Source organism: Xenopus laevis, chromosome 2L (assembly GCF_017654675.1).
Source record: "Xenopus laevis strain J_2021 chromosome 2L, Xenopus_laevis_v10.1, whole genome shotgun sequence".
In the NCBI taxonomy this organism is placed as follows: Eukaryota; Metazoa; Chordata; class Amphibia; order Anura; family Pipidae; genus Xenopus; species Xenopus laevis.
In genome coordinates this window covers 168,190,393-168,214,162 of record NC_054373.1, presented here as the reverse complement: position 1 = coordinate 168,214,162, position 23,770 = coordinate 168,190,393, and the positions used below count along the sequence as shown (strand labels likewise).

The 23,770-nt window shown below is 39.6% G+C and overlaps 1 protein-coding gene across 4 annotated transcripts in view; it reads left to right on the top strand.

Annotated features, from left to right (window-relative positions):
- LOC108708726 (protein mono-ADP-ribosyltransferase PARP4) overlaps positions 1–23,770 on the top strand; it is a 128,912-nt gene that overhangs the window by 21,966 nt on the left and 83,176 nt on the right. For all 4 annotated transcript variants that reach the window (XM_041582676.1, XM_041582675.1, XM_041582674.1 and 1 more), the window contains exons 19-30: positions 1,744–1,790; positions 2,439–2,520; positions 4,433–4,588; positions 7,463–7,643; positions 8,392–8,465; positions 10,038–10,228; positions 10,943–11,042; positions 11,736–11,906; positions 13,124–13,204; positions 14,292–14,372; positions 14,633–14,728; positions 15,708–15,833. In XM_041582676.1, coding sequence (XP_041438610.1) covers positions 1,744–1,790; positions 2,439–2,520; positions 4,433–4,588; positions 7,463–7,643; positions 8,392–8,465; positions 10,038–10,228; positions 10,943–11,042; positions 11,736–11,906; positions 13,124–13,204; positions 14,292–14,372; positions 14,633–14,728; positions 15,708–15,833 — 1,386 coding nt within the window. The remainder of the gene's footprint in view (positions 1–1,743; positions 1,791–2,438; positions 2,521–4,432; positions 4,589–7,462; positions 7,644–8,391; positions 8,466–10,037; positions 10,229–10,942; positions 11,043–11,735; positions 11,907–13,123; positions 13,205–14,291; positions 14,373–14,632; positions 14,729–15,707; positions 15,834–23,770) is intronic.

Below are 23,770 nucleotides of genomic sequence, written 5' to 3'. Positions count from 1 at the left end.
CAGTGGGCCCTCCAGCTGTGCACTATACTCTGAGGAGCACTTCTAGGCTAAGTTGCTCCTAGTACTGCTTGGCCTGTTGCCCCCCAGAATACTCACCTCCTACTTACTCCCCCAGTTCCCTACGCTCCCATTTCTTCTGTACAACCCCCTGCCATTCACTTGCTGTCTCCCTCACTTTCCCCTGCCAGTCATGTGCTTAGAATTACGCCCCTCTACCAGCTGCACCCTAGGCACGTGCCTCTGCTGCTTACCCTTAGTTTCAAAAATATGCAACCTTATAACACTATTAAATAGCTACACAGGCTCTTGGTAGTGTATAAGGTAACATAATAAGTAAGTTTTGGTTGAAAAAAGACGCACGTCCACCAAGTTCAACCTTATGTCTGTATATATATATAACTTGCCTAATTGCTAGTTGATCCAGAGGAAGGCAAAAAAAACCTCCCAATTTGTCTCAGAGGGGGAAAAATTCCTTCCTGACTTTAAGATGCAATAGGTCTAGTCCCTGGATCAACTTGTACTATGAGCTATCTCCCATAACCCTGTATTCCCTCACTTGCTAAACACCATCCAACCCCTTCTTAAAGCTATCTAATGTATCAGCCTGTACCACTGATTCAGGGAGAGAATTCCACATCTTCACAGCTCTCACTGTAACAAACCCCTTCCAAATATTTAGGCGGAACCACTTTTCTTCTAATCGGAATGGGTGACCTTGTGTCAGCTGGAAAGACCTATTGGTAAATAAAGCATTAGAGAGATTATTATATGATCCCCTTATATATTTATACATAGTTATCATATCACCCCTTAAGCGCCTCTTCTCCAGCGTGAACATCCCCAACTTGGCCAGTCTTTCCTCATAGCTAAGATTTTCAATACCTTTCACCAGCTTAGTTGCCCTTCTCTGTTCCCTCTCTAATACAATAATATCCTGTTTGAGTGATGGAGACCAAAACTGTACGGCATATTCTAGATGGGGCCTTACAAGTGCTCTATACAGTGACAACATGTGATACAGTGGTACATGTAGAATGGTTAATAAAGCAATATACATACAGTATTGCAAGAAGTGGCCTCCCTTCAAATTGCTTGGGGCCCATTAAAGGGGACCCGTCACCCAAAAAATGTATTCAAAATCTTATTTCATCACATTAGTCAAGCAAAATGAACTTTAAATAAACAATATAAATTATTTGAATCTTGTTTCCAGTAGTCTGGGAATTCATATTCATAGCAAGCCAGCAGCAGCCATGTTGTGGAAACTGTTATTAAGACAAGTCTTGCATCATCTCAGAATCTTGTTTGTGCACCAGAATGGGGGACCTGATGTCCATCCCCATGTCCTGGCTACACAAACGGTGAAGAGGATGGGGGAATGTGGGGAGAGCAGTAACATCTAGGTAGTGATAAATGGAAAGTGAAAGTAATTGTCTGCCCCACCTCTATGCCTAAGGCATAAAGGAGGGCAGACAATATTTGATTGACAGTTGAGATTTTTAAATGAGCTTATAACAGCTATGAACGCTTTAATAAAAAATAGAAATTTGATTTCATGTTTAATTTGAAAAGGACTTTTATTATACAGATTTTTGTGACTGGGTGACAAAAAAGCTTGAAATCCACAAGACTCTACCATTGTCGTGGTGTTTATTTGCTCTTTAATCATTATCATTTATTCATGTTAATTGTTTTCCATCTCATGTCCCCAATTATAGAAATGTGTTTTTTTTTCTTTTGCAGGATACAGTAGAAAAAATCTGTGTTGAAGAAAGTGGCGTGCCAAAGGGGTAAGAATGTTACTCTGCTTCCTCTTGCTGAAAGGTACCAAAACGGGCAGTCTGACTCCCTAACAATGACTGAGGGATGTACCAAACCCACAGCTGCTCCGGGGTTCAGTTTCAACTTTCCCAGCACAAGATTTGATTTGGGCACATTCTTAGCTTCGGGCAAATCATATCCAAAGCCTTTAACTTTAATTCTCTATGCAACTGACTGCTGTGGGTTTGTATTAAAGGAAAACTATACCTTCAGAATGAATACTTAACAACAGATAATTATCATCATTATAAATGAAAAAAGGAATCTTTCCATATTATATCAGTATATACTGCCCTTTTTCATGTTTTCACTTAAACAAATGCTTCACATTTAGTTTAACTTTTAGTATGTTATAGATTGGCCAATTCTAAGCAGCTTTTCAAATGGTCTTCATTATTTATTTTTAATAGTTTGTTAATGATTTTCCTTCTTCTGCTGACTCTTTCCAGCTTTTAAATGATTTTCCTTCTTCTGCTGACTCTTTCCAGCTTTTAAATGATTTTCCTTCTTCTGCTGACTCTTTCCAGCTTTTAAATGGGGGTCACTGACCCCATCTAAAAAACGAATGCTCTATACATGTATTGTTATTGCTACTTTGCGTTTGTTTTCTTTTCTAGTTGTTTCTCTCTGGAGATGTCCGTTGAGATGTGTTTCAAGATTACGAGCATGATGTCGTACACTCACGAGATTTTAATGAAAGTAAGCCATTCTTTTGTCGCTAGCATTAATTTTTCCGACTTCATGTGTATCGAGGTACGAAGGTACAAGCTCTGTTTGTTATAATGGGCTGCACACTTATAAAATAAATTACAAACTCGGTGATACAGATATGGGACCTGTTATCTGAAAACCCGTTATCCAGAAAGTTCCAGATTATGGAAAGGCCATCTCCCATAGACACCATTTTATCCAAAGGTATTTCCTTTTTCTCTGTAATAATTAAACAGTACCTTGTTCTTGATCCAAACTAAGATATACTGTAATTAATCCTTATTGGAAGCAAAATCAGCCTATTGGGTTTAATTTATGTTTATAAGATTTTCTAGTAGACGTAAAGTATGAAGATCCAAATTAAAAAAGCCGTTATCCGGAAAACCCCAGGTCCCCAGCATTCTGGATAACAGATCCCATACCTGCATTACAAAAGCAAATATTTCTTTATATGGAAATTTGCAATTACATAGTAATATTTCAAATACAAACAGTGCATATCAGTGCAAACCATACAAAGTTCAAATACATACCACCAAAATGTAGAAAAGAAGGGTAAGCATATAAGGAAGTGGATAAAGCCAAAGATGAGAATCACCCCATGCTTCTTTGTGGGGGTGCAGTTGGGCTTTATGCTCCTTGCCTTATTACATGATTTTTTGGTAACTGTATTAGTGTGCCCTCGATCAGAATAAAAGTATGGCCATAATATGTATGTCCATAAAATATGCCATTAAAGAGGTAGTATGTGGAGGTTGTATTTGAATGGGGCAATATACTATCTGTGCTCAACCAAAGTTCAGTAAACATAAGGGTAACACATGGGGGTACATCGGATTTCAGTGGAGGCCTTTAAATTAACGTTTAGCATGATGTAGAGAGCGATATTCTGAGACAATTTGCAATTAGTTTTCATTTTTTAATATTTGTGGTTTTTGAGTTATTTAGCTTTTTATTCAGCAGCTCTCCAGTTTGCAATTTCAGCAATCTGGTTGCTAGGGTCCAAATTACCCTAGCAGCCATGCATTGATTTGAATAAGAGACTGATATATGAATAGGAGAGGCCTGAATAGAAAGGAGTAATAAAAAGTAGCAATAACAATAAAATGAAAGCCTTACTAAGTATTTGTTTTCTAGATCGGGGTCAGTGACCCCCATTTGAAAGCTGGAAAGAATCAAAGAAGAAGGCAAATAATTAAAAGTAAATAGAGAAGACCAAATGATGAGTTGCTTAGAATAGGCCAGTCTATGACATACTAAAAGCGATCTTCAAGGTGAACCAAACCTTTAAAGTAAGAGGCGGTGGGAAGACGTTGCAGCTCCACACTATCCTACTGTACTAAAGAACCACGTGTATTTTTCTCTTTTTTAATTTAATTTTTTAATTATAAAATTAGGGGCAGATTCACCAAAAGTCAAAAAGCAAAATTGATCTGTCTCTTTGAATATCACGCTGAAAATATACTGCAAGGATTTCATATTCTTGCCAATTTTCATTATCACGAATATAGTAGGGGATTTTTCTTTTGCAATTTGCTTAAATTTTCTATTGCCAATGATAAAAAGTTTGATAATTCTCTTGGAGTCGCAGGAATCGTTCAGCTGAAACATGGAGTGTATGTCGGCAGATTTTAAGTCATTTCTGTCAACAAAATCTGCATTAAAAAGTGATCAATATGAAAAAACTCAATCTGTGCAAATCTTAGAAAATACTGGTGATCCTAAAATTGCTAAATACTAAAAATGAAATCCGCACAGGAATTGCAATAAATTTGCCGCTAAATCTCTTCTCATACCGGTGGTGAATTTAATTTGTTAATCAAGAAGTCTTCAGTGTGACCTGACTATGGTTTCTTATTTCCCATTGACATTTATTGATTGTATTGCTATATCTTTATAGAAAACCGATTGCAAAGCTGTGATTGCAACTAAAAAGGGCAGTTCATTGAACGAGGAGGGGTTTGAGCTGGCAGTCGCTCTGGAATCAAACTTTGCAGACTCTTCTTGGAACCAGCCAAGGATGTGGGTGGAAAAACATCCTGATGAAGAGAGTGAGGTAAAACCATGTTATCATTATAGCAGGTGTAGAAGGTAAATCCCATCCACATGGTCTTATCTATAAAATCAGTGTAGAATGTCGTGTTTGTATCAATAAAGTTAAATTAGCAAGTTTATTTAACTTTTTTAAGGTAGTCAGTAGAGCGAGGTGTCCAGCAAACTGTTGACAGTAAAGCTGGATATATATTCACTGATTGTGTTATACGAATATATCTGTGTGTGATTGTGACTCGTATCCATGATTATGGGCACTGGGCAGATTTGGAAATGTCATCTGCTGGAGAGTGCACTTAGTAAGGCCGCCTTAAAGTAGAATTCAACCCTAAACTTAAAAAAACCTCTACCCCCCTCCCTCCTCCCTCCTTCCCCCAGCCTAAGTGTTACCCCAGGCAAATGCCCCTAACGTTTTACTTACCCCTCAGTGCCGATTTAGGCATCGGAGTTCACAGGCAACATCTTTTTCTCTTCGGAAATCTTCGGAATGAGACCGGCATGTCGGCGCATGTACAGTTGTTGCAATTTTCTGTCTCCCGACAACTGCGCATGTGGTGAAACTCAATTGTCAAAGCGTCGGTCTCATTACGAAGACTACCGAATACCGGCTGAAGATGGCGCCTGTGAACTCCGATGCCTGAATCTGCACTTAGGAGTAAGTAAAACGTTATGGGCATTTACCTGGGGTAACACTTAGGCTGGGGGGAGATGGGAGGGGGGGGGTCTATGTAGAGTAGGGTTTTTTAAATTTTGGGTTGAATTCTCCTTTAAAGTAGAACTAAAGCCTAAAAATGAATATGGCTAAAAATGCCATATTTTATATACTGAACTTATTGCACCAGCCTAAAGTTTTAGCTTGTCAATAGCAGCAAAGATCCAGGACTTTTCACAGGGGGTCACCATCTTGGAAAGTGTCTGTGACACTCACATGCTCAGTGGGCTCTGAGCAGCTGTTGAGAAGCTGAGCTTAGGGCTCATCACTAATTATCCAGCAGAAAATGAGGTTCCCCTGTAATATAAGCTGATGCTACAGGGCTGATTATTAAATTCTGATGCTAATTGCACTGGTTTCTGTGCTGCCATGTAGTAATTATCTGTATTAATTACTAATCAGCCTTATATTGTGACATTTCTATTCTATGTGTACTGTATATTGTGAGTGGGTCCCTAAGCTCAGTAAGTGACAGCAGCACAGAGCATGTGCAGTGAATCAGCAGAAAAGAAGATGGGGAGCTACTGGGGCATCTTTGGAGACACAGATCTTTACTGCTAAAGGGCTGTGGTTGCCTTGGGCTGGTACAGAAGCTCAAAACATAATGTACAACATTTCTAGCTACTTCTTTAGTTAAGCTTTAGTTCTCCTTTAACAGACAAAGCGAGGCCTATTGACTGAGGCTGTCTACTCCTCCAACAACATAGAGACAGGTTAACTGGCTCCTGATAAAATTGTGATAGGGACTAATGATGAGCAAATTTGTCCTGAATAATTAGCAAAACGTAAAGTCAATAGGCTAAAAAAAAATTGTGCGCGTAAAAAAATTTCTTGCTCCAAATACATTGAAGTCTATGGTCTTTTTTTCTTGTGGGGACTTTTTTTGTCTCGCCGACTTTTTGTCCAAATGCATTAAAGTCAATGAGCGTTTTTTCTTATGGCGACTTTTTTGTCTCAGCGACATTATTCTTTTGGGGACTTTTTTGCAACGGCAAATTTTTCTGCAGCGAATTTTTGGGAAAAATGTTGCTGATGGTGAAATGCAGAATTGAGGGTGACTGCTAAGAAACTCCCAGGCTCAAGCATTTATTTGTGCTGACTTCTACACAGAATTAAGGAAAGTGTACTTCCAGTAATACCCACCTGTAATTATTATTAGACTATGAAAGAGGGAGAGTTTCTGTGCCCTGGAACAGGTATGGGATCCGTTATCCAAAAACCCATTACCCTGAAAGCTTAAGATTATGGAAATCCATTATAAGCAAATTCAAATTTAAATGCTTTCCCTTTTCTCTGTAATAATAAACAGTACCTTGTATCTAATCCAAAAATATAATTAGTCTTTATTGGAGGCAAAATCCAGTTATGTCTGTTTAACGTTTACGATTTTTTTAAATTAACTTAAAGGGATACTGTCATGGGAAAAAAAAAAATTCAAAATGAATCAGTTAATAGTGCTGCTCCAGCAGAATTCTGCACTGAAATCCATTTCTCAAACGAGCAAACAGATTTTTTATATTCAATTTTGAAATCTGACATGGGGCTAGACATATTGTCAATTTCCCAGCTGCCCCAAGTCATGTGACTTGTGCTCTGATAAACTTCAATCACTCTTTACTGCTGTACTGCAAGTTGGAGTGATATCACCCCCTTCCCCCCCCCCAGCAGCCAAACAAAAGAACAAAGGGAAGGTAACCAGATAACAGCTCCCTAACACAAGATAACAGCTGCCTGGCAGATCTAAGAACAACACTCAATAGTAAAAACTCATGTCCCACTGAGACACATTCAGTTACATTGAGAAGGAAAAACAGCAGCCTGCCAGAAAGCATTTCTCTCCAAATTGCAGGCACAAGTCACATGAACAGGGGCAGCTGGGAAATTGACAAAATGTCTAGCCCCATGTCAGATTTCAAAATTGAATATAAAAAAATCTGTTTGCTCTTTTGAGAAATGGATTTTAGTGCAGAATTCTGCTGGAGCAGCACTATTAACTGATTCGTTTTGAAAAATGTTTTTTTCCCATAACAGTGTCCCTTTAAGGTATGGGGATCCAAATTACAGAAAGATCCCTTATCCAGAAAACCCTAGGTCCCGAGCATTCTGGATAACAGATCCCTGTACTGGATATAGACTCACATAAATGAATGTATTCTGTTCCTCCAGGCATGCATGCTTGTGTTCCTGCCTAGTTTTGAGACACACATACAATCCTGGGATTTAACCATCTTACTCGATTGCTCCAATTCTATGGAATCCACTTTCCAAAGTGCCAAACGGATTGCTCTGCTTGCGGCCGGCTTGTTAAACACATGGCACAACGTAAACATAATCAACTTTGGTACAAGTAAGTCATACGGTGAAACTTTCTTACTGAATTAATTAGCAATATGATGTCTCTTGGTCATTTGGTCTGTGTCTGTGTGTGACATGACAGTTAGGAGCTGGTTTGAAAGGGAATATTTGTAAAAACACTAACTATGTTAGAGCTCCTTAAAAAAAATGACCTCTTAATGGGGTGGTTCACCTTTAAGTCAGCTTTCAGGTAGGTAGGGGCTGAAATCGGCCTGGCTGATTTTGGCCCCGTCTGACCCTAGCCTAAAACCTAAAAAAGTTGTTTTTTTGTATTGTGTAGCAGCAATAGAGATAGTGTTCATTTTTCCCAATTATCTCTTATTTCTCTAATTTTGTACAAATCTTTTTTACTCTGAGCACTTTACATTAAAGGGATACAGTCATGGGAAAACATGTTTTTTTTTCATAGTGCATCAGTTAATTGTGTTGCTCCAGCAGACTTCTTCACTGAAATCTGTTTTTCAAAATCGGACACGGGGCTAGACATATTGTCAGTTTCCCAGGAGCCCCTAGTCATGTGACTTGTGTTCTGATAAATGTGCACTGGAAGTTGGATCCCTTGCTAAAAGAATAAAAAAAATCCAGTTCATCCTCATGGTCATCTGTTAGTAAGACCCACAAGCAATAGGGTTTCCTGACAATTCTAACGAATGAAATTAACATTTCAGGTTTTTTTTAATTTACCCACATGTTGCCTAAAAGTACAAATTTACTGATGTTGCATATTTTTTGAATTACAGGTTATAAGGAATTTAGCATCCGTCCAAAAGAGAATAACAGCAACGCATTAACGGAGGTGGAACAGTTTATCAAAGTAAGAATCATTTCATTTGTAAATTGCAGGTGCCCCCTGCCTCTACCCTGGTGGTTTGCCCTGATACAATCCATCCTTACTGCTGCTACTGTATTATTTTAGTCCTTTCATGTGTTTATCTGGACTCTAAACTTCCTGCCTTTTGGGCCAGAAACAGATGGGACTTAACTCTAAAGAGTGGGGGGGCTTAGTCAGATATAGGACTTGCCTGGGGCAAAGTATCCTCCATTGTCAAAGTTGTATCATTCAGAATGTTGGTAAGTAAGCATCCCCCCACGGTCGTATTTCTGTATATTACTTGGGCAACATCTGTAAGGGGGGCATCATTTTTTACCTAAAAATATATTTTATAAGACAACTTTAATAACAGTATGGGAATATAAAGTAATGTTTACTATTGTAACGGGCATTATCACCATTTTGTTCAATTACAAATTCTGTGGGTAAGTTTCAACTAAATTGGGAGGCAAACCCTTTACCCAGGCTTTCTTATGTTTTAGAGAAAAAGCTTTAAGGGGTTAAACAAGCCAGGTCCTTCACCCAAAGCACCTAACCAGCTGAACAGTTGGAAACATAATGATCTATTTAGGTTCTTATATATTCCAGGGGCTTCAACGTTGCAGAAACTGAAGTGTTAAAGGGGTGGTTCATCGTTAAGTTAACTTTTGGTATCTTGTAGAATGGCCAATTCTAAGCAACTTTTCCATTGGTCTTCATTATTTTTTTTTTTATAGTTTTTGAATAATATGCCTTCTTAAAAAAAAAACAAATGCTCTGTAAGGCTACACATTTACTGTTACTGCTATTTTGTATTACTCATCTTTCTATTCAGGCCTCTCCTGTTCATATTCCAGTCTCGGTTCAGTGTAGAAATAAAAACTGGGTAAATAGATAGGCTGTTCAAAATAAAAAATGTTTCTAATAAAAAAATATAATGTATAAAGGCTGGAGTGACTGGATTTGTAACATAACAGAACAGAACACTACTTCCTGCTTTTCAGCTCTCTTACTCTGAGTTAGTCAGCGACTTGAAGGGGGGCCACATGGGACATAACTGTTCAGTGAGTTTGCAATTAATCCTCAGCATTCAGCTCAGATTCAAAAGCAACAGTTATGGCCCATGTGCCCCCCCCTCAAGTCACTGATTGGTTACTGCCTGGTAACTAATCAGTGGAAACCAAGAGAGCTGAAAAGCAGGAAGTAGTGTTCTGGCTATTATGTTACACATGCAATCACTCCAGCCTTTATACATTACATTTTTGGCTAACTAACTATATTATTATATTATATTTTTTTATTTTGCACAGCCTATCTATTTACTCAGTTTTTATTTTTATACTGAACAATTCCTTTAATGACGCTGGAATTCTGGGAAAACATTGCATTTTGGGAATCAGATTTTTTAACTTTACCAAAGAGAGCACCTGAAGCCTTTTTTATGTGGTACTTATAAATGTGTGAACTCTATGTGAAATTGTCCAGTATGTTGTGTTCACAGTCACAGTCACCCCTATATTACCTTTGTGATATTTGTCACTAGTGTGTTTGTAATCTCTGAATTTTACTTATTAGTTGGTCAAACCAAACATGGGAAACACAGAGCTTTGGAAGCCTCTGCAGTCCTTATGTTTGCTGGCTCCTTCCGGAGGAACAATGCACAATGTTCTTCTTATATCTGACGGACACGTCCAGAATGAAAGTCGCGTTTTCCAGATCCTTAAAAAGAATGCAGGGAAAGTGCGGCTATTCACATGTGGTGTTGGGTATGTCATGTCACCTTTTATTTGCCATTTATTATTTGCCTTTGGTGTAGAATGTGGCACCTTCAGATACATGATGTTATTTAATATCAAATGTTTTCCACTTATCTATTTTTTTTAATTTGGATTTAGAAGGATCAGAAGATTTTATCTGCAGAACCTATTGCATTAGTGATCAGCAAATCTGTCCGTTTCGCTTTGAAAAAAACTAAATTGCGAAATAATTATTGAAATGGGGAAAAATTCTCACCACAATTTTTGCATGTGTGCCAATTTTTTTCTCACTCCAAATGCATTAAAGTCAATGGACATTTTTCTTGGGGCGACTTTTTTCTCTCTGCGACTTTTTTGTCCAAATGCATAAAAGTCAATGGTCATTTTTTGTTATAGGAGCTTTCTTCTTGTGGCAAATTTAGCGAAAGATTCGCTCATCACTGCATTGTCATCATATTGCTTGGTCTGCAGACTTTTCTGATTTTGGCATTATTGTTTCTGTTGTGGTTGAGGCAGAATCAAATCAGCATTACATTGGCCATATAAATTACATGTCTGTTCAGCAATCTACACAGTTCAGGTATGTGTAGTGTTTTCAATATGAAGCATTAAAGAGCATAATTACCACGAAACATACTAATTATTATGAATTAGCTTTTGAAAAGTGACTAATATTTTTCCCTGGTCTGCTGGAGTAGATGCTAATACTTTTTATGCTTTCAGTTCAACAGCCAATCGCCATATGTTGCGGTGTTTGGCTCAATATGGGGCTGGGTTCTTTGAATTTTTTGAAGATAAATCTAAGTCCAGCTGGAAAAAAAAGGTAAGTCTCTATTAAATTAATTTCTTTACAAGAAACTAGCAGTAAAAGTAACATTGATCTCACCATTTAAATGCAAAACAACCAAAAGGGCAGTTATTCTTGTGTATGGGCATTAGGTGGTGGGCTAATTTAAGCTGATGCAATAATTTGCCCTACACCCCAGACTATAAATCGGATCACATGGGAGTCCAAACTGATCTGCTGTGACAAGACCCCAGCCATACCCAATGTGGTCCTTGCCAGACAGGGTTTCATATCCTCACCAATAAATATCTGAAAGTACCTCTGTCACTTATCAGTAAGGTATACTTTTGGTCCCATGGATTAGCCAATAAACTGCCACCATGGTCAGTATAGGCGGAGTTGGAATCCAATATTGACCTATGTATGGTTTGCTTTGCACAGTATTAATTGTCCATGGAATCATGACCATTAGGGCAATGACACATTAATGGATTTATCTCTTGTGGGAGATGTGCTCTTTCCCATTTTCCTGCAATTAAGCCAGAGTGTCGTATGTAAACTGTTGTACAGGCTGCAATCACCATGTTTTTTCTTTAAATGGAATATTGGAAGCTTTGGCACTCAAGATTGCCTCTTCCATGGCCTACAAGGCTTTACATGTGGCATTGCACTTATACCTACCCTAAAACTGGCCCTGATTAAGATGTAACTTATAACTTTCTTTCACAGATGGAGGCCCAGCTGGAAAAAATGGATTCCCCTGCATGCACAAGTGCGTCTGTTAAATGGATGCAGTTCAGTGAAAATGAGCCAGAGCCTGTGCAAGCACCAGCACACATACCGGCTTTGTTCAACCGCAGTTGCCTTCTTGTTTATGGCTTTGCTCCTCGTTGCACTCAGGTATGGGTTTTCTCTTGTCCTGTGCATGTGAATTCTGTTTCACTAAAATCCCAGTTGGTTTCCTTTATTGTTCCATTCTGTGCATGCATCAACCTTCCAGAAGCATTAATATGTTAATCTCTTACAAATGTTAAATGTTTCCTTTAGAATACACATTACTAAACATTGGTTGAATTAGGAAATATTTTGTTTTGAAGGTATTCAATTTTAGCAGAAGTCCATGCACCTGACTATGAAGTATCTCAATCTGAAACCAAGAGTATAAATATGAAGTGGGTCCTGCTATAACAGGTCTTTCGGGAAGGCTTTGCACTAGATGTTGGTTAAGATCAAGGCTCTGTGCAGGCCAGTCAAGTTCCCAATGCAGCCCTCACTGTTTCCATAGGTGCATTATTGTGCTGAAACAGGAGAGAGTCTTTCCTAAGATGTTGCTACAAAGTAGGAAGCCTCTTCCACCATATTTTACAGGTGATATTACATTCAGGCAGGTAGCATTTTCCTGCCAACCCAAGGCAGCTGGATGGTGAAGGGCAATTCAGCACTCCCAAAAACATATTTACACTGCTCACGAGTCTAGTGGCAGCCACCAAACCACCAAGTACTTATATGTCTCCATTTTATATCTTAACTAAATGTCATCATCCATATCTACATTAAATATAGAGTTATGCATTTCCAACACTCTTTGGAAATATAATTTAGCATTTTTTGTAACTGTTTTGTGGGTGGCAGTTTGTTTCTCTCCAGGTTTTTCTACTTTAGGGAAGGTCTACATTTTGCAACATGGCTCTATTACTCCTAGGTCTTTTAATACCTTATGGGGATTATATGGGAACAGGAGTGGGTATGGTTATGGTATGCATATAACCCATAGCAACCATGCACCAAGAGATTTTTCCTACCCCCCTCCAAAGTAACTATTCACCGGTAAATAGATATTGGTCTAGAGAAGTTTGGATGAAAACAAACTATCAATTACTACACCTGAAAACACTTTGCCCCTGTAACAAACATCCCTATTTATATATAGTCCTTGCATGGTGCCACTATGACATGTTAATGGCCTGTGAAGGCTCAATGTATGGGCTAAACTAAAAAACCTCTGAGACAGTTTCCAGGGCATAATTTAGAAATAATGTAGTTTTGAAACCCCTGAAAAGGATTCACTGTATCAAACAGATTTTTTAAAAATAAAAAAAAAACTTTTTACATTTTAGGCCAAGCTACAAGCTTTAATCGATGACAAAGAACTGGACACTGTGGTATCAACTACAGAATTACAGAAGACCAGAGGAACGGTAAATGAGGGCACGAGGGGTATATTTTGTTTTGCTTGTACTTTTAGGATCCTGAAGCTGTATTTTCAATAATTTCTCCAAGGCATGCTAGTAAGTAAAAAAATATACTTTATTTACATCAAAAGTTAAAACACATGAAATGTATCCCCTCTAACGCCTAACGCGTTTCATGCTTACCCAGCACTTAGTCATAGGCAGAATCCCACTGACTAAGTGCTGGGTAAGCATGAAACGCGTTAGGCGTTAGAGGGGATACATTTCATGTGTTTTAACTATTGATGTAAATAAAGTATACTTTTTTACTTACTAGCATGCCTTGGAGAAATTATTGAGTTTATGGTTTTACCTCTGTTTGGTCACTAGAGGTCTCCGGCATGTATATCACTAATGTTTACTGACTCTGCTCCCAATTTGAATTTAATAGTTCCTGTAGCTGTATTTGCCCTATGTGTAAAAGAGAGACAAATCCAAGTTAGCAGGAAAATGGTTTACATCACTATGTGGCCCAATTGGTGCCATACAGACACAGGAACACTTAAAATGGTTCTTAGCAATACAAGGAAACTTGTAAATTCATTCTGCTATTGAGTCTTCCTCCTCTATATATCATTGCTGTGAGCTTTTTTGGGAGTCTGTTTGGAGCCCCCCCCCCTGAGAGGAATGGAAAATGTAAGTAAAATATGAGTTTAATTTGCCTGTCTCAACCAAATTCAGTATCCCATAGGTAGTGGTTGGAATAATGGGACTGATCATGGACGTAACAAATATGGCAGAGACTGCCTCAGTAAGGGCAATATTAAAGATAATAGGTGCTACAGCACCCATTCCAAGTTTTGGTGACTGATCTTGCTTAATTTATTAATTTATTGATTATTTATTATTATTGATGGGTAATTGCTCCTGGGCAAACGTAGTGCCTTTTAGTACATAACCCTGTTATTCTTTACGTTGGGGCACAGGATGGGCACACAGTAAATGCAGTTAAGATATTGTACCAACATGTAGGCCTCCTGTTGAGGTTAAAGGGCCACTCAACCAAAACCACACATCCTTAAATAAGGGCTCTCACTATTTTCCATCTATACAGATGCTTCATAAACTGACAGCAAGGGCCATTATTAAGGATTATGAAGACGGAATCCTACACGAGAAAGAACATGAGCATGAGGTTTGTATCATATTCATTTAAAACTATTTTTACCAGTCTCAATATTAACCAATAGCTTTCTTGTCCATAAAATAATTCTAATTTAAAGGCCCACTCTACTTTCACCAATGGGTTTTGTCACATCAGCTCCCCATTTCAGCAGTTTAAATAGCAGATAACAAAATTATACTTTCTGTAGTCTCAACGTACCAGAAAACATTATTTAAGATTATCTTATGTATCTTATGTCCCTGCTATCTCCATTTGTCTCTTTTATGCAGATGAAAAAGCAGCAGACAAAGTCCTTTATTATTGAGCTGAGCAAGAAATACTCAATTGTCACTCAGTTTACAAGCTTTGTCGCAGTTGAGAAACGGGTAAGTAACTGTGTTCTTTGTTTGTACAATACAGTATAACAAGCCTGTGTGGGTGAGATAGAGAATCAGATGGTAAGTTCTACTGGGCTGGGAACCCATGATACCCATTAATAAATGCCACATAATGTCGCACACATAATATTCATTAGTCACATGGGTTCCCAAAGAATAATAATGTAATTACATTTTATTGCTCTTCTAAAGTTTTCAGTGCCCGCTGTTTTTTGCACATTATTTATGAGAAATGCCAGAAACATTTTTTCAATATATTATTCTCTTAATTTTTGTTGGTGCTGTTTCTGGGTAGACCTTTTATTTTACCCAGAAAGAAATTCTAATTTCTAAATTAACTAGCATTTTTTGTATATTTTCCCTTCGTTAAAAAGATATATTACTTTATGAATGTAAAAAAGTATATACAAATCATACTGTATTCTTTTGGAAAGTACGCGTTCTGATTTGGGTATATACCACACTATCAAACTGCAGGATGGCCTCCATACGAGATGTCCAAAATACTGGACAAAAAAAGCGTGCTTTTATATAGGGAATAATTTACCCCTATTGTAAAACAAATATGTTTTATAACTGATGACATCACCCTTCTCTGCTGATAGAGAAGGGATGTGGGAACCAAGCAATAGTAGGCGATCGCCTATAAAAGCCGGTGATCCACCACTGCTCCCAGAACTGCTTCAGCATTTACGGCACTTCAGTCAATTTAGCCACAGATCATAGCTTCAACAGTCTGTGCCGTTTAAAAGGACCAGTATATATTTAATTTTATTTTATATACCAGTTATTTATATCTTATGTATAAAATTGTGTGTATGGTGTGTATTGCAGTGGATTTCTGCTGATTTCTGATTGTCTGGAAATGGTACAACATTTCTGATTGTACAGCTATTAGGGTACACTATCCTGGTGTTTTTGATGGAAAAGCCAAAGATATATGAATATACATTCTTTTTGTGTTCAGGATGCACAAGAGAAGCCAAAGGACTATGTACCAAATGTGCTTGAAATAATATCTGCAGAAGTTGTTGATATATTACCATACATGACATGGGAAACACAGAAAGAAGAAGAAAAAGCCGTGGTGAATGTAAGTACATTCTGTGTGCTGGTGTGTACATTTACAGGAAACTGTAGCCATGTATGTTTCATATATAGATATGAATTCATCAGGAATACATCATAGGGAAAATGGCAGTGCCTTGTTGCAATACATTGAACTGTAATGCAATTGTCACACAAGATCATATTTGGGAGTTTTGCCCCTGTGATTTCCCAAAATTCACTACATTAGCCTCTGCTACTTCCAAATGATAGCATGGGGTATGCAATTCTCACACTTGCTCAGAGATGCAACGAAGCTCACCTTCAAAGCAAGGTATCACTTGCAGCGTAGCAGTAAAGAGGCTTATCAGAACACAAGTCACATGACCGAGGGCAGCTAGGAACTAAGAATATTTCTAGTCCCACATCAAATTACATGCAGGATTTGTGCAAAAGGCAGTTATTTTGTTAGATTTTGTTTGTACTGGAATTCTCAAGTTCTCTGTATCAGTCTGCCACAAAGAAGACAAATGAAAACCAGTTAAGCAAATATTAAGTCTAGCGGGAGAAGGATGCACATTTCTACATGGTGTAGTGAAGGGGAGAAAATAAGGAAATACAAAAGGAGACCAGCGGGACAAGTTAGAAACTGAATACAGTTAAAGGAACAGTACAGCACAGAATTAGAAAAAAAGAAAGCTTTTGTAAATTATGTTTTTTTCCTTTATTTGGCCGAGTCAAAGTAAAAATGATGGATGGGGGAATACTGGAGTAAAAACCTGATAATAAATGGAAGGGAAATCTCTGAATCCATTTTCTTACTGGGTTATGGTTTGCTCATTATGGCTAAAGAAGGTGTCAAACAGGTGGGGGGGCACATAGTAATGTTATATATTTTTTTTTTTAAGACGACCCTGGCATTTACACCAGGCATTAATACTGCATCTTATATTTTGCAGAGTAGCCAACTGGGTTACATGAGTATTCAGGGGGCTCTTGGAGTCAGGTCCCCTGGTGGGTCCCAGTTGCTCCAGAACATAATTCTGAATGTGATGCCTTAACAAGCCTATAAATAACTTGCCCACCACAGTCAAATTCCCTGGCCTATAACTGCCAGGTTGAGATTATAATCTATTTTAATATTGGCATTACATCAGCTTTCCTCTGTAACGGTCAGCACCCAACACCAGAACAAATGCCAAGCACCCTGGTCTCGGCTCGTGCTTCACCTGTAGTGTGACCGCCCTTGGCCTTGGGAGGAGCCCTCAGCTACTTGGATGCCATGAGGTCTTGAACGAGAGGTGCAAGGCAATAGGTTCTGGATAGGCAGAGGGGCACGACTGTAAAGCAAAGTCTTTGGGCAGAAGGTCATAATACAAGGCGTTTAGGCAAAAGAGTAGTCAGATCAGGCTGGGTCGGGGCAGACCAGAGCCGGGCCAAGCCGGGCAGGCGCCCTAGGCAACCTTCCCGGCTGCTGCGCCGGCTAGTTGCACGCTTCTGCGCATGCGCGAAAAGACGCTTCAGCGCAGAGACGCTTCTGCGCATGCGCGAATCGACGCATGCGTTCGCGTATGCACACAGATGGGCGGTCGGCAGAGAAGGGACCGGACTAGGGGTAGGAGTAAGTACGTGCCTGGCGCCCCTCCACCTTTGCGCCCTAGGCACGTGCCTACTCTGCCTACCCCTAGTTCCGGCCCTGGAGCAGACAGAAAATAAACGTAGTTAGGCAGGCAAGGGTCAAACCAGGAAGTCAATCAGAGGGTTAATCAGAAGAGGTAGTGGTTAATCAGGCAAGGGTCAGGATCCAGAGGTCAGAATAGTCAAAAGCCAGGCAGGGATCACAACAGGAATCAAACAGGTTCAAAACAGGATAAGCAAAGCTCAGGAAGCACCAGGAATAAACTCCTATCACGGGCAAGGTCCTGTGGCTTTAATTAGGCTTTTATACTTTTCACATTTTGCGCCATTGCGCACTGGCGTCATCACGCCAGCGCGACTGACATGGAGCAGAGCACACACAGGCAGAGCAGGGCACACACACAGGCAGAGCAGCGCACACACAAGGAGCATACGGAAGGCAGAACAGAGCAAGAGACAGTGAAACCTATCAGGACCGCTCTTATATGTACTACATACAGTGACACAGTGCTGGTGCCCCATTAGCATTTTGTATAAAGTGTGAACAGGTGAACAATGTGGGCAGTTTCAGTCTGGGTCTCAGGTGTGAACAGTACAGGACTTTAGGGGAGTGAACAATAGAGGTGTTACTAGTGTGAACAATGCAGGGGGATCACAGGTGTGAAAAATACAGGGGATTAGTCTGAATTTAAACAAGGTTTATACAATCTCTGTAGTGATACCTTTTAAAGTTTACACATGTTAAGCAAACACAGCAGGTAGGTGGGGGGCCACAGAAGGGGGGGTCACGGGCCACATGCGGCGTGCGGGCCGCCAGTTGGACAGCCCTGCCCTATGTCATAATCAGATGACATGGCATAAAGTAGCTCCATTTTATAGTTTGTAATAAAATATATTAAATTACACTGCTTATCCCTGTACCCCTCATTGTAAATGAGTTATCAATCAGTTGTTTGTTTTTGTTTTTTAATTATAGTACAGGTATGGGATGTATTGGAATGTTGGGAACCTGAGTTTAGGGACTGATTCAAAAGTTACAGTGTGCATGCCATATATAATTCACAATACAAGGTTGATTAGTAATTAATTCAGATTTCCCTGACATGGCAGCTCAGAAACCAGTGTAATTTGTATAAGAAATGAATTATCAGCCCTGTAGCATCAGCTCTATGACAGACAAAGCTCGTTTTGGCTCCATGTTTTGCAAGAAATCCTAAATTTCGCTTTCGAAAAGCTGCCCAGTGGTGAGCTCCTGTGAAAACTTATGGACGTATCCTCTGGTATTGAAACGTTTTGTAAGGTCACTGGCAACTTGTTCAAATAATACATTTGATGAGGCAATTTTTCTGCTCTTAAATACTGACCTTTAGGTATGGCCTTGATAACTCTTGGTGTATGGAAACTCTCCGTATGTAATAAATTATTGCGATCCATTTGTTTTCGGTATAGGTTCGTAATGATATTCCCGTTACAAATTTTGACGTTCACATCTAAAAAGTTCAGTTCAGTCTTTGACTGCTCAGTTGTGAACTTTGTGAAATTGTCTTGTGGGCTACACTTGCTATAGATACCATTTCTTCAAATAATTCAATGGGACCATCCCATATGACAAAAATATCGTCTACATAGCGATAGTATTTTAATATATACTGCATGTATGGTTGTTTAAGGGAAAAGCTTGGTTTCAATGTGGTGCATAAAAATATTGGCAAATGATGGGGCTACCGCAGATCCCATTGATGTCCCTTGGGACTGCCAATAAAAATTTTTATCTACCTTAAAATAATTTTTCTTCAAAACAACCTCCAAACAATCAATAAGGAAAAACACCAGATTATTAGACATAAGGGTATTCAGTAGTGCTTCCTCAATGCATTTAATGCCTTCATCTTGTGGTATGGATGTAAACAGGCTTTGCACATCGATGCTGCACAGTGAAACATTATCATTTCGTTTGCCAATATCATTAAGACGGTTGAGGAAGTCCGTAGTGTCTTTAAGACAAGTAGGGAGGTCAAGGACAAGGCTTTGCAAATGGTAGTCCACAAATTTAGAAAGTGGTTCCAATATTGAGCCCACACCCAGGGGCGATCCTGGCCCCTCTGCCACCTGAGGTAGAAGTAGTTGCTGCTGCCCCCCCTCCCCCAGAAATTCACTCTTAAAGTACCAGGAGCAGCATTTTTGCTGCCCCTGGTACCTAGTGGGGCACTGCCGCCTGAGGCGACAGCCTCAACTCGCCTCATTGGCGAAGCACCCCTGCCCACACCTGAAACAATCGGTCTACCTGGGGGGTCAGTAAGTGTTTATGGATCTTTGGTAGAATGTATAGAACAGGTGTTCTAGGATGCTCGTTAATCAAATAATCATGTACATTCTTGTCTATTGTACCATTGTACAATGCATCAGTCACCATTGTAACAATTAGTTTCTTAATGTCCCAAACGGGGTCACATTCTATTAAGGTGTAATGGCCTGGGACGTCTAATTGTCTTTTAATTTCAGCATCATATTTAGTTTTGTCCATTACAACAACAGCGCCCCCTTTGTCAGCTTTTTAAATCACAATATCATGGTTATTCATAGTAACATAGTAACATAGTAAGTAAGGTTGAAAAAAGACACATGTCCATCGAGTTCAACCTTTTTTTTTTTTTTTTTTGTTTATTAACTACCTATCTGCCAGTTGATCCAGAGGAAGGCAAAAAAAACCCATCTGAAGCCTCTCCAATTTGCCTCAGAGGGGGAAAAATTCCTTCCTGACTCCAAAATGGCAATCGGACTAGTCCCTGGATCAACTTGGACTATGAGCTATTTCCCATAACCCTGTATTCCCTTACTTGCTAAAAAGCCTTCCAACCCCTTCTTAAAGCTATCTAATGTATCAGCCTGTACAACTGATTCAGGGAGAGAATTCCACATCTTCACAGCTTTCACTGTAAAAAACCCCTTCCGAATATTTAGGCGGAACCTCTTTTCTTCTAATCGGAATGGGTGACCTCGTGTCAGCTGGAAAGACCTACTGGTAAATAAAGCATTAGAGAGATTGTTATATGATCCCCTTATATATTTATACATAGTCATCATATCTCCCCTTAAGCGCCTCTTCTCCAGCGTGAACATCCCCAATTTGGCCAGTCTTTCCTCATAGCTAAGATTTTCAATACCTTTTACCAGCTTAGTTGCCCTTCCCTGTACCCTCTCTAATACAATAATGTCCTGTTTGAGTGATGGAGACCAAAACTGTACGGCATATTCTAGATGGGGCCTTACAAGTGCTCTATACAGTGGAAGAATGACCCCCTCCTCCCGTGACTCTATGCCCCTTTTAATACAGCTCAAGACCTTATTTGCCCTTTATGCTGCTGACTGGCATTGCTTGCTACAGCCAAGTTTATCATCTACAAGGACTCCAAGGTCCTTTTCCATAATGGATTTGCCTAGTGCAGTCTCATTAAGGGTATAAGTGGCTTGGATATTTGTACATCCCAGGTGCATGACTTTACATTTATCAACATTGAATCTCATTTGCCACTTAGCTGCCCAGATTGCCAGTTTGTCAAGATCATGTTGCAAGGATGCCACATCCTGGATGGAATTAATTGGGCTGGATAATTTTGTGTCATCTGCAAACACTGATACATTACTTACAACACCCTCCCCTAAGTCATTAATGAACAAGTTAAATAAAAGTGGACCCAATACTGAGCCCTGGGGACCCCACTAAGAACCTTACTCCAAGTAGAGAATGTCCCATTAACAACCACCCTCTGTACCCGATCCTGTAGCCAGTTTCCTATCCATGTGCAAACGACTTCATTAAGCCCAACAGACCTTAGTTTAGAAAGCAGTCGTTTGTGGGGCACAGTATCAAACGCTTTGGCAAAATCCAAATAGATCACATCTACTGCCCCCCCACTATCCAGAATCTTACTTACCACATCATAAAATGCAATCAAATTCGTCTGACATGACCTATCCTTCATAAAGCCATGCTGATTGTTGCTCATAACGCCATTCATTAGGACAAAATTTTGAATGTGATCCCTTAACAAGCCTTCAAATAATTTGCCCACCACAGATGTCAAGCTTACTGGCCTATAATTGCCAGGCTGAGATCGTAATCCCTTTTTAAATATTGGAATAACATCAGCTTTTCTCCAATCCATAGGCACCATACCAGATGACAGTGAATCTGAGAAAATCAGAAATAAGGGCTGGTCTAAAACTGAACTAAGCTCTCTTAGAACCCGGGGGTGTATGCCATCAGGCCCTGGAGCCTTGTTTACATTAATTTGTATTAAAGCTTTTTGAATCATATCCTGAGTCAGCCACTGACTAGATTGAGCTGGATCATTCGTGCAGTTATTAAGTGAGCCTGTGAACCCAGACTCCTCTATTGTATACACTGAAGAAAAGAACTGATTTAACACATTTGCCTTATCTGTATCTGTTACAACCATACTGGTACCATTATTTAATGGAGCAACACTCTCAACCTGCATCTTTTTACTATTAATATATTTAAAAAACTTTTTAGGGTTAGTTTTCACCTCCACCGCAATTAACTCTTCATTTCTTTTCTTAGCCTTCCGGATTGCTGATTTACAACATTTATTACAGTGTTTATATTCATTAAATGCAGCTTCTGTCCCTACAGATTTGTAGTTTTTAAATGCCTTTCTCTTCTTTCCCATTAACATCTTTACCTCTGTATTAAGCCACACAGGATGATTCTTAGAGCTTCTACGTTTAGTCCTTAAGGGAATAAATTGAGAACAGTAATGATTTAATATCATTTTAAAGGACAACCATTTCTGTTCTGTGTTTTTAGCTGAAAACCTAATGCCCCAATCAATGCTCTGTAGGGCAGCCCTCAAGGCACTAAAATTAGCTTTGGCAAAATTCATGGTTTTTGTTGCCCCAGTATATTTTTGTTTTTTGCACCAGACATTAAAAGATATAACATTATGGTCACTATTACCCAGGGGTTCAATGACTTGCACATTTGCTATAAGTTCTGGGTCATTTGAGATCACTAAATCAAGAATAGCATTTTTTCTGGTAGGCTCCTCAACAACCTGTGCTAAAAAATTGTCGTGCAATAAGTTTATAAACTTGTTCCCATTAACTGATCTAGCAGTACCGTTGCTCCAGTCAATATCTGGGTAATTGAAATCCCCCATTATCATTACTTTACCTAAACTAGCAGCCTTTTCTATTTGCATTAGGAGCTTTGTCTCTTCCTCCTCACTTACATTAGGGGGTCTGTAGCATACTCCTACAATTAATTTGCTGGATTCTTTACAATTGGTGAAGAACTCCACCCATACGACTTCTGGCCCCTCATTTTCTAACATAACCTCCTCCTTTATATGAGCTTTTAAATCCTGCCTAACATACAGACATACCCCTCCTCCTTTTCTATTGCCTCTGTCCCTCCGAAACAAAGTATAGCCACTGATATTTACTGCCCAGTCATGCGACTCATTCAACCATGTTTCGGCCACACCAATCACATCATATTTTCCTTCCATCACCAGCAGCTCCAGCTCTCCCATTTTACCAGTCAGACTTCTTGCATTTGTAAACATACATTTAATACTGGCACCATATTGAACATATGACATGTGGTCCTCCCTATCCTTAACAGTATCCCTAGCCAAATCTCCTCCCCCATTTTCCCTTTCTTTGCCCACTATCTCATCTAACCTGTCTACCACTGAATCTTTTACTGAACCCTCCCCCCCCACACCTAGTTTAAAATCTCCTCCAACCCTCTAGCCATCTTCTCTCCCAAAACAGCTGCCCCATCATCATTGAGGTGCAGCCCATCCCTAGCAAAGAGCCTGTAGCCGACTGAAAAATCAGCCCAGTTCTCCAAAAACCCAAAACCCTCCTCCCTACACCAATCTTTTAGCCACGCATTAATCTCCCTACGCTCCCGCTGTCTCCTTAGCGTTGCTCGTGGCTCAGGTAATATCTCTGAGAAAATTACCTTGGAAGTCCTCGCCCTCAGCTTTGAACCTAGTTTTTTAAAATCATTTTTGAGGACTTCACCACCTCCTCTAACTTTGTCATTGGTACCTATGTGTACCAAGACCGCTGGGTCTTCCCCAGCCCCTCCCAATAATCTGTCAACTCGTTCCACCACATGCCGAACCCTAGCACCAGGCAAGCAGCAGACTGTTCGGCATGTAGGGGCCTTGCGACAGATTACCCTATCCACCTTTCTAATAATTGAATCCCCTATAACTAGAACCTGCCTTTCCTTCCTTGCACTCCCCCCACCACCCGTATTAGAGCCACTGCCTCCCGGGGTGCTCCGAGAGTCAGCCTGCTCCATAC